At 38.8% G+C, this 12360-nt stretch overlaps 1 protein-coding gene across 1 annotated transcript in view; it reads right to left on the bottom strand.

Moving 5' to 3' along the window:
• LOC139713579 (uncharacterized) overlaps positions 1 to 12360 on the bottom strand; it is a 34957-nt gene extending 22597 nt beyond the window's left edge. Inside the window, exon 1 of the mRNA XM_071625294.1 lies at positions 11785 to 12360. Within this exon, the coding sequence (XP_071481395.1) occupies positions 11785 to 12360 (576 nt within the window). The remainder of the gene's footprint in view (positions 1 to 11784) is intronic.

Here is a 12360-nt window from a genome sequence, read left to right as displayed (position 1 = left end):
CAACAACAACAACAACAAAGAAACAAACAAACAAACAAAACAAAACACGAACAAACAAACTTCTGGCTTGTCTGGGCCGCAATCTTTGTGTCATGTTTTCGTCAGTAAAATGACATTGATAAAAGATATTATACGACGAGGACAAATTACATTGTACTTCAGACACATAGCATCGTTAAGTAGGCGGGAAAGCCTGCCATTATTATCTCCGATCAGTTTGTATTTTAAGATACCTTCTGCTCATTTTTTTCTTCACCACTTTTCCCTCTCCATGATTTCTCTCCAAAAAAATCTAACATCACCTTTTGACAATCGCCGGTAGAAATGAAGCGTACAAAATCCGTAAAATCTTTGGCATTAGTAAATTACCATGTGATTTCCGGTCTCGCAGGTCAAAGAAATTCATGTTTGTCAGTTTTACGTAAATTATATTTTATCTTTATATTTTGATGGCGAACTGTCTACATCATCCATTTCGGGTGCTGTTCGTTATTCCGAAGGTTCGCTATTCCGAAGGTTCGTTATTCCGAAGGTTCGTTTATCCGAAACACACAAAGTCCCTATACCTAGAGGTTCGTTAATCCGAGAATGAAAAAGGGTTCGTTAATCCGAACATTTGTGGCGTTATTCCGAAGGTTCGTTATTCCGAAGATTTTTTAATCCGAAAATGAAATTCGGAATAACGAACCTTCGGAATAACGAATCTTCGGACTGAAGAGCCTTCGGAATAACGAACCTTCGGAATAACGAGCTGTAACCATAATTTCAGTAGAGGCCTGTACCATCAATGTTCAGTATGTCTGTATACATGTGATAGTGTATAAATGCAACGAGAAGTGGAAATAGTGTGCATTACTTATACGAGAAAATGAAACAAAGGTTGACCACAAACTTAGTGTACTTTCAATATTAAAGAAAAACAACGCGTATACACGTAGGTAATTTAAAGCAGTTCATTTTGGTCTATTTATGTGGCGGCTGACGAATTAAGTGAGCTGTTAGTTGTTGTTTTTAAAGAGTATGATGTCCACATAAATTCATCGGATTAGCGTAGTTTGAATCAATGCTTTACGACTGCAATTAGCTTTTAGCATCTCCCCAGAAAAGCCGTCATCTTTTCTTCTTTTGATTCCTCTCCCACAAAAAAATAAAGAATTGTTACACACTATACTATGTCTTATATTATTCAACTGTACCTTTAACTAAACATGACAAGGTAACTTTTTACACCAGTACATGAATTCCACGATGTAATCATTATGATCATTGTTACCGTCTGCACTGACCAAGTTCAACATCTTCATTGCATCAATGACGTCACACATATGATCGGTACTGCGATAAAATCAAGTTGGAATCAATAAAATCTATTTGGCCCTGTCCGATATGGATGTGTCCGAGCATTCATGGGCGGAATGAAACCAAGTGATAGTTTTGAATAAATCAGGTCTGATCGATATGCAGCAACAGAACTATCAACCAGAGTTAATATAATATACCTCGTATACGAAAGAATCTATGAAAAGGCCAACGTAGCGTGCACAAAGTGCGTGTGTGCACACTGTGAGTACTTCGCGATTGTTTTACCTATATACTCTATCGATCAACTGGCAATTATCGCCATTCAAATTAGGAATCGTTATGTGAATAGGTTCGCATTTCGTTTGCTGTTCGGTTGTCGTCATAGAGAGAGAGAGAGAGAGACAGACAGACAGACAGAGAAGGGGGAAGAAAGACAGAGATGATGAAAAGGGGACACACATCACCTTTCAAATTTGTCGCGGCTCATTAACTCTCTGCGTGCCACATAATTTCATTTCTTGTCCATGTGTAGATGCATGAAATTTCTTTTGACTCACTGGAATAGAAAGGGTTAAAAAGTGGGTAGAACGTTTAAGCATCGTGTGCAGCATCAGCAAGGAAGAGAGAGAGAGAGAGAGAGAGAGGGGGAGAGAGAGGGAGAGAGAGGGTGGTAGAGAAGATGTAAATAAACGGACAAACCCATCACTGCGTAACACCAAAATCAAGTTCAAAATTCAAATGCCGATCAATAAATTCGACTCAACTCAACCCGCAGTACCTTTCCGTGGATGCATACATAATAGACAATACATCAAACCACGTCGAGTGGCACGCAAAAAAACAGAGATAGACACAGGGAACTAGAAAATGTCACCACATGGTATGACTCCGCTATATTGCATTGTTTTCCCATAACCAATGCGTGTGCTTCTACCACAATATATTGAAAATGTATGACGACAGTGTCAAGTGATTGATCCAACCTTTCACCCTCGACCTTTGACCCCTCGGACCAAATATTTCCCTACAGAAGCATTGTGCAGTAACCCATATAGGCCATTTACCAAGTTTAATGTATGAAGTGAGTCATTTTCAAGGTATATCTAAACCCAAAAAAAAAAAATGGTTTAATCACAGCAGTACATTTTTGCACTTTAACCTGCTCTTTAATCCTTAACCTTTGACTTTGACCAAAACTACCCAAGAAAATAGTTGCCAGGCAATTATGTACGAATTAAGTTTCAAGAAGATACCTCGATCTTCATCACCATTTCCGAGATATGGAGAAAAATCATGTTTTAGCATTTTCACTTGACCTTTGACCTTGGAGCTCATGGCCAAAAGCTTTCCGGAGAGAATCTTGTAAATGGTGATTAATGCTAGGATTCATACAAATACCTTCAGGCATTGTAGAGATACGGAGGAGGAGTGAAATTTTCGAATTTAAGCTTAACATTATCATGACCTTTGACCTCAAACGGTTCTTAAAGTTACATTGTCCACAAAATCGCTTAGGGACGGACGGACGGACGGACGGACGGACAGACAACCCGAAAGCTTAATGCCTTCGGCGAACCTTCGTGGTGGTGAAGGCATTAAAAAAGGGGGTGCAGAGAATCAGAAAAGATTGAAATGCACTGAAGATAGCAACCAGATCATTGGTGACGATGAGGAACGATATTCGTCCATGACCGGTGTGTGGGTGAAAACAACACCGAAGCAGTGCCTTAAATTACTTTTGCTCCTCCTCTACATACTTATGAAGAAATTCGCGCTTGAAAAATGATTATTTGGATTCTTTATCCATGGTGCGCAATGGCCGAATGATTTTGTACTAGCAGGGGATAATGATCTGAAAAAAGTTCCTTTGAACGAAAGCTGAATTCCACGAGGAGTGTTGCTCCAGGAAGCGTTGTCAAGAACCCCCCTTAAGAAGAAAGGTAACCCCATCCCACAAAATAGAAAGACATATTAAATCACACAATGAATGAATAGATAAATTATTGAATATATAAATAAACATAGTGAATAACAATGAATGAAGAAAAACATGCGAGTAAATTAACGTCAATGAATGAATGAATTTAGAATAAATACAACAAAAACTGAATCATATCTCCTGTCGCTGAATACATATACAATAAAAACACTTTTCGAGGGTAAAGAACTATTGGTGTGGGTCCACAATAGTATACGCCTGAGGATGCTCGACAAAGAACAGACGATTAACGGTGGAAGCGAGTTAACAATATTTTAGCATGATTACACGAACGCTGAACCGATGTATATAGATAGTACACTCCTCCAGCCTATTCCACGTCCGATCCGTCACTATCCTAGCCGTACTGAGCAAATTTCATTATCTTGAGCAATTACGATGTTTTACCCCTATCGAACGACCGTCGTTCCTGCCCTGCAATAATATGTCCTTTGCTGGTGCGCAAAAAAAAAGAAAAAAGAAATAGACTAATTCCCTCTTTCTCTATGAAAAATACCTGATAATACAGGCATTAATGCCGGCTAATTTTGCACTGCTATGACTGCGTGCTTATAATGTGCGTCCCACCGAGTTGTTAAATTATTTTGATGAACGCGGTGCGTTGGCGTAATGTTTGGTAGCAATTTGCAATCGATTTTACTTGCAGATCGAGATAATGTTACCACTTGAAATGCGCATGCACTTCTATTGATTTTCATTCTAGTTTCGAGAGGAGTTAACATTAAAGCACCCCACCCCTCTCGACTTCTGCACCCCCGTCCCCTCCATCCTTCCGGTTTGTTGCTATGTTCAACCGTTTTCCTATTGTAGCTCATATTGACATCACGCTTGTTATCCACTTCGTCCATACGTTTTCCGAGACCAAATCCGCTAGGTCAGCGTGCGAACCACCATGCGCCCTGTAACGATCCATTCGGAGATGGACCCTTAAAGTTGTCGTTGTTGTGGTTTCCTCATATTTACTTTTCCCAAGTCTTCAACAATTAAATGTCTCACTTGCTATATCATGCCCAAGGCATAAGTGCTAAAAATAGTCGCAAGTTGTAAGTTACTCTTTATTCCACCTCTTAACTCCACCAATAATCGTTTAAGTGCGACACGTCCACGACAAATCGATAAGAGTCGTACAGCAGCCGGTCTTTATTGTTCTTGTTTTCTTCGTTACTTGTCCGTTGCTCGGACTTACCTTTCGAGACATCTATCTTGCAGTGAAGATGGATGTATGTACACAAAAGTCAGAAGGTTAAATGTCCCCTCCCACCCCCCCCCCCCATCTATTACCGTCGATCTCGAAATGTCGCCACATAGAAACAGTTACTATGTCCACTATTCTGCCGTAACATCAAAACAATATTGAATAATATATTTCGGTCTGCCATGTTTTCCGTTTACTTGCAAAACAATTCATCGAAGTCGCTTTTTTATTGGATTCAACAATGATGAAAACGCATTTCGCTTCTAATCACTGTAGAGTTGTTACGACACCGCAAATGGTGCCTACTATAAGGTACTTTCTGTACTCTGTTTTAATTGATTGATTGACAAAATATAAATGATGGTAGTATAACACACACCAGAGTTGTGAGGAAATGTCAGATTGATATTGTACTTTCTTTATTACCGTCATCACCTTTCATGCGACCCTCACCGTTATGTATGTTGGACCACATCCTCTACGAACGCAAAGTGAATACTGGCTAAAGAGCATCCCTTTAAAGCTAAAATACTCTCTACTTCCGACCCGTTCCAGTAGAACAAAATACAATCTTCACAGTGATTGTATAATAGTATAATAGAATCTCCATAATTATAATGGAGGCCATGTTTGTCCCAAAAGATGTATGAGGTTCGGGGACATAGCAGAGATGGACAATCTTAAGTCATGGCTATAGATGGCCTAATATACAGCATGACCATAAATAATCCATACGAAGTTGCTACCAAAATTACGAGAAGCTGTTAACCGCCTTATTGCACGCCCGTCCGCGTTTCCATGGAGACAGGTCGTGATGATACGTGTACTCACAATGATCGACGACGAGCTACCTGCTGTATGTTCAAATCAAAAGTGACACACACACAGTCTCAAGTACACTCTATCATTATTTTTTTTTAAGCTTTCACTTGACTAATCAAGTAATGTATCTGCTATCTATTTATTCACCCCCAATGACGCCCATTGTTCCATTCTCACCTTGCAGTCCCTGAAAAATTCACATTTTCCCCCACGGTAGGGGAAGAAATAAAGAATCACCGCGCAGCAAATGAATAGTGCGCCCTGTTGCATAATGTTGAGTTTAAACATAAGTCAGAATATCAAACACAAACGTCTGAATTCTCAAATATGATTGATAGGTAATTGACTTACCTTTGATTTCCTGACTTTTGTTTGATTATTATTATTTTTTTTAATGCAACAGGGCCCTGGGTTTCATCTGTTTTAAATGGCCAAGTACTACGGGGTGGGGGGGGGGGGGGGGTGGGGGAACGCTTACATTTATACCATGTGATATCAGAGACATAAATGGGGAGATCCGTTTTTAATTCTGAAACGGCCTTTTCTCCTAAGAAATTCAGATGCTCGTCATTTTCTGCTTATCTATTATTTAGTAGGTCAGCCTATACCAGAGCACCAAAGTGTGATGTCACAGCTATTCATCGCCATGGAAACTGGTTCTAAACAACCTCACCTGGCCCGAATATTTTGTGAACGCTACAGTAGTTGCTAGCCATACTCGCACCTGGCACTTGCCCAAGCTATTGTGACATCATCACTTCGGTACTTCTCGTAGGTTATAGTATTGTTTGCTATTTGTAAAACCTCGTAAGTTTCATCATGTTTATGTTTCTATTACATCAAACGAGTAGGTCATTTGAGTAGGGATGGAAGGGGCCATATTATTCTGGTCCTGAATGCCGTCAGGGACTACATAATAATCCTATTTTTATACATACAAACTCGGCTGAAGCAATCTTTTAATATTCACTGTTTTCATGTTATCATCTGCTTTATCGCACGTATGTATATATATATATATATATATAAATATATATATATATATATATATATATATATATATATATATATATATATATAAAATATATATATATATATATATATGTATATATATATATATATATATATATATATATATATATATATATATATATATATATAATTTTATGTGTGATCAGACTGGTGATGGTTATTGTTCATGTGCAAATAGATTATGTCAGTGCTTGGCGTTTGTGTTAAGGCAAGGTGAATGATAAACAGAAAAACCGTCCCTCGAAAATGTTGATTAAATACAGATTGTACTCCCGTGAGAGTGTTTACCGTTGACCAATACTCATGTATTTCTCTTCCGTACTTTATAAATCGTCTACTATATCAATCACCAACCGATAGCTTCACTTCTTATACACAATGTTACGTCATGTTCAGAAAGATGAAAAGTCCCCTGTGTCGTTACCCACAGTCATGCAAATAATAATGACACTTTTTTTTCATTGGGTCCAAATTCATATTTACGCACTGTCGATTTGATCATAATCATTCTGATCTTGTTTAAAGTCATCTTATCAGGTAACCTGAGTGCACTGAATGATACGTGACTTTTGGTGTAGTTTGCCGTCACCATGACTACGGACCTGATACATGTAGTAGTCCTGTGAAGCATCTATGTACTCTGTATCTAATAATGAGAAACCGCGATGGGTTGGCTGCGGAGGTTGCTACCGCCACTGACGGATCGGTGGATCAACACATAATAGGGAGCGCCGTCTGGAAACGAGCCTAACATCAGAAATCAGAAGGGGTATACTTTACCCCCCCCCCCTTCTCTATCTGTCTATCTATCTATCTATCTATCTATCTGTCCATCTATTTGTCTATCTATCTATGTACTTATATATATATATCTATCTATCTACTTATATATCTATCCATTCATCCACTTATCTATCTATCCATTCACCCGCTTTTAGTTCAGATGCCTGTCATGCCTGTCATACAGAGTATCAAATGGACTATGCTTGATGAGGTGATGCTATATTCATTCATCTGCGCAATGTACACCAACGGATCGCATTCATGTGTGTGCGCAGCGCATGTCTGACATGCAAGTGATAATAATAATGGCGAAACCTTGGTTTTTTTAATAGCTAAACCATTGAAAAGAGTGAACGCTGGCCAGCTCGACGATAACAGCAAGGTAAGGCATGATGTAGGATATTAACTTTTTATTAAGGCCACCTTTGAATAAAAGAAAAGCCAAGCAATTAGTCTCCGACGCGTCTAAATAATTATTGCTTCCTCTATATTCGGGATGGATATTATCCTTGTCATTGTCTAGTCAGACCATAGTGGCAAGAGGTTTTGTTGTTGTTTTTTTCCTTGGCGTTTTCGTTTTGGGCTGGATGGTACTTTTAGTAACAAGAAGTGAAAAAAAAAATGTAGAAGCATCGACCTAGCAGATTGAACGTAGTATATGTACGATTGAGTTCTTTAGGTTTGGTTTATCATAGTTTAGTTAGGTTGTTTAGTTTTGCCTCATTTCTCACTGCTTAATCATCGATTTTGAAATAAAGCAGAAAAACTCAAAATTATGGTGCAAGAAATTTTAGAAAATGTTTACTTGCCTCTAATCCGTACATCCCAGAAATTTTGCCCCCATTATGTAAATGTAATAAGACAATGCATGGTTAACAAAAAGTCTCTATTAAAAGTACTCTAAACTGGAAGATGATGATTCTGCATGTGCAATACATGTAGCACCTTGACAATTGTGATTGTGAGCACGATCGACAGAGGTGTATTGCTGGGCTGAGTGATAGGCGTCTTGCATCAACGTGATTGTATGCGAGTGTATATGCCAAATGTGTCGACTGTACTTTATAAAAGAGGACAAAAAACTGTGTTAATTTTTCTTTGGGATCAGTTTGAATAAGGCTACACTGCCTTCTTAATAGCCCTGTACTTCATGACTTGGTTTTATCAGTCAAATTATCATCATCATACTTGCTTGTTATCATCATTATTGTCGCATTGTTCTATGTAACTATGAATGTGAAAATGAACATATGAATGAATGAATGAATGAATGAATGAATGAATGAATGAATGAATGAATGACGTTGCACAGCCACGGTGTAATGAAATAAGTCAAACGAAACATTATAGCCACAGAGATTGATTTACTCCGTCTGCGATGGTTTTATAAACTTTGCATAGGATTTTACACCTCAACCAGTAGAGTATAATTTTTTATTCTGATTAATTTCCATTTATAATCATATTTGATATTCTCATGTTTAGACACTCGTTTGTCCGGCGATAACGGTACTCGATAACAGCGTTCTGTTTCCGTAAATCTTGATTCCAATAACATTGAGTGTGATGCGACGTCTGAGGCATGTTTTATATTATAGCTCTAGTGATAGCGGGGAGGTGATAGCATCGTCTATAATGGCGTCGTATCTTTCTTTTGTCTACTCATCGATTTTTCACGCAGATAATCTGATACGGTAACCTTCTGAATGGGCAGATTGCACCGTGGTAATTGATGCTCGAAAAGATGGGTGCTGTAGACAATGACGTTTCCAGAAACAAAATACATGAAACAGTAATATTCTAATTTGGTATAGACTATATACGCCATTGAAAAGGATGTCAAAGGTTCGAATCCCAACATGCATCCACGAACATCCTCAGACAAGATGTTTTCTATATAGAGTTGGTCCCCATAGATGTTGATAACTGGGTGCCTGGCAAAGCTACGAGTAATGAGGATAGCAGAGCCCTGTGGGAGACCACTGCTTACATCAAAGAGGCTATTATCCCATAGGCAGAATAAGTCATTCATCATCAATTAGGGTATATAGGCATAAACGTTAATGATAATATGATAACGGGAAATAGACGTAGAGCATTAATGACATAATGACGTAATAATGCAGGCGCATGGGTCATAACGACTATAGTGTGTAAAGTAGAATGAATAATGTCGCTGCTTCATAATTCTTTGCTCACATTTTGATTTCTAGGAAACAACCCAAAATCCTTTGGGACTGCAAATTACACAGAAATACAAAGTTTGATTTAAAGATTCTGGTATTCTTATCAAAATCTTCTGAAACTGCATCAAAATGATCTTCGGAAAAGAGTGAATCTACTTCACTCCTACCACCAGCGGATCGTTTGAGGTAAAAAACAAATAGTTCTTATAGCATATTCTCTCAATGTTTTCTTCATATCGTAAAAGAGCGAGTCACATTTATTTCAGACAACAAACAGGTTTGGAGAGAAAAATGATAATATATATGTTTTGACTAACTTTCTTCCCACAGTTGATACGCAGTAGGGTTGTGCCACAACGAAGGGGACAGCTTATTACGTAAGCATTGCGTTAACGCCATTAACTGAATGTTTGATGTATCCATCACAAGATACTTATAATAGTTTATTGTACACAATTTCTGACTGAGAGATACCACCCCTAGCTCTTCTCAACGTGACAATGAATGTGAGTAATAGCCACTTTCCATAATTGGTTCGTCATCTCATTTTATGCGTATTCTCCTGAAGTCTGTAAAACAATCATTGCATAATATGCAAATTTGACTTGGTGATGATGTCATGGCTATAGTTCGACCTGTAAGCACGCCAATACTTAATAGTAACGTGCACTTGTTATTGCATGAATTCAAAGATAAGAATTATGTTCTTCACATACAATTATATTTTAGTGCTTATGATTTGGCGTTCATGACTTTGAGAGTGTATTATCATTTCATACGGTTGTAGTCGCAGAGGTGTCGACGAAGGAGTTTTATGATACTTTTTTTCATAATGTTCAAACCAATGGTGCGGTTGTTTGCAATGTTGTTGTTGTAAACATTTTGTTTACATCTTGAACATGGTTCCGTAAGATGCTCCGTTTCTGGCGAACTGTAAACATTTTAATAGATTATTCAGGACTTGCTCAACATTTCTTAGCACAGATTTGTATTGGGTCATTTCTGTGGGAAAGACTTTATTTTGAAAGTATAAAAACTTAGTCGTTGTCTACTAGTAAGAATCAGCTTGATTACACATCAGTAAGCACAATAATGATACAAAATTTAATGATTAACCTGTGATAACTGGGGCTGAATATTGACGATTTCTTCAGATCACTACGATCAGATCAACAATGGTCATACAAATGTATTTGTATGATTTTGTATTTCTGTATATTGTATTCCCGTCTTAGCAGACCCCCTCTCTTATAATTGGTCTCGATCCAGAAGTTGTATTTTGACTACCAAGTTACGTGACGACGGACATCAAGTGTTTAGAGCCATGGTGTATATTCTGGTATTAATCATTAACAGGTGTGCATTATTTGCTCTCTTTCTACCACTTCAGACAAGAGGATATGGAATGTCCATTTCTAGTAAACCTGTCTGCTTTATGTGACCGTTGGGCAACTTGACGTACAACCGAAGTTGGATTAAAAATTAATCTTTGCCAAGTTGACTGAGTTATACGTTCTTGTTTGGCGTTGATCGCGTCCGGTATACTCCTTACTTCTTTTCTTTTCGCTTTTCTTTGTTATCTTCATAGATCAATAAACAACAGGGCACTCTGAAAGGTTTAGATTTTTCTTTCTTCTATCGCCTGCGTAATAGTCAAGTTGACATGGAATGTTAAAGACACCAGCTATCTTCTCGTTGCCATGGTAGCACACTTGATTTCAATGTGCATGAATTACTTTTCGACTCCTGTTACACAAGCATCCTCTCCGGAAAGATTAAATTCATTACGACGTATATTCGTTCAATCCATCCCGTATTCTGAAATAATATAAGATACCATTCATGTTGTTATTTTAAATTGACAAAGAAAAGGAAAGAAAAGAGAAAAATTGGACCCTATTAAAAAGATACCGTTCAACGGCTATAGAAGGAATATTCTTATAGATTGTTATTAAAGTTCTTCTGTTGAAACTGTTCATACGTCAGAATGCATTACGCTCCCAAAGTCATGATTACAGGCGAAACAAAGTAAAAACAAACAAACACAAAAACAAAAGATAAAAACAAAAATGCTGCAGGAGTGTTTTTAAAAATCAGATCAACATTATGCTCCATCTGAGGGGCACTTCCCTGAAGAATGTTGTTGTACAAAGACGAATGTGACTTTCGAGAGCAGTGTTTCTTATGATGTGTATTGCATGCGAAAAAATATTGTCTCCAGCACGACGACGGTCTATAGAAATTAAGGGTTGCGTAAGAGATGCAACATCTTGTTCAGATGGTAACACATTTCTTTGACACACACGCACACACACACACACGCTTTCTTCTGACAAAGTGCGTGTTAATGGAGATAGTCGTCCCAACTAATCCCCCCCCCCCCCGCGTAATAACAGTCACGCTGCTAATGTTAATGACTATCATCAATATTTTACTTGAAACAGTATCATAAATGTTTACTTTACCTTCTCTTTCCAACCATCTGGTTCGGTGCCATCGGCAAACGGAATGACAAAGTTTTGTTCTTCTAGGGAAACCTCTCCTCTATTATGATATGAGTCTTTCCCGCTGACTGGGTCCGTGTCACTACCGAGCTGCATCCCCGCAGCTCCCCGCGTCTTCTCGACCGTTTTGTATCCACCCAGCGTGCTGTCGACCACGCTGATTTCCGTGTCGGGGATTTCCTCGATGTTGTCGAGGACCAAGCCCTCCCTTAGTGCTGCCCAAGCGTCTGTCGTATCCTTGTAGACCAGCGTGTGTCCCCTATCGGTCCCGTCGTAATAGTGGGGAATTGACGGTCTCCGGAGAACTTCCGGAGGCTCGCTCAGGCTGCTCTTACGAGAGTCCGACTGTAGCTTCTCGGCAGGTGGTGTCACCCCGTGGTCGATTTTAGTCCCGTTCAGCGCCTCGTTCTTCAGTCGCGCATCCCTCGCCATGATTCCCAGTTTTCCCACCCCCTTGGACACCCGACGGAAATCCTTGATGGCTTTGCTGGTCCGGACATTATCCTTGTCTTCCGACTTGCTTACCGTGACGCCCAT

The sequence above is a fragment of the Diadema antillarum genome, unplaced genomic scaffold (genome assembly GCF_040938485.1).
Source record: "Diadema antillarum isolate AM-2024a unplaced genomic scaffold, OU_Dant_1.0 seq00002006_RagTag, whole genome shotgun sequence".
Taxonomy (NCBI): domain Eukaryota; kingdom Metazoa; phylum Echinodermata; class Echinoidea; order Diadematoida; family Diadematidae; genus Diadema; species Diadema antillarum.
The sequence above is the reverse complement of the archived record's forward strand: the minus strand, read 5'-3'. Positions and strand labels throughout refer to the sequence as shown.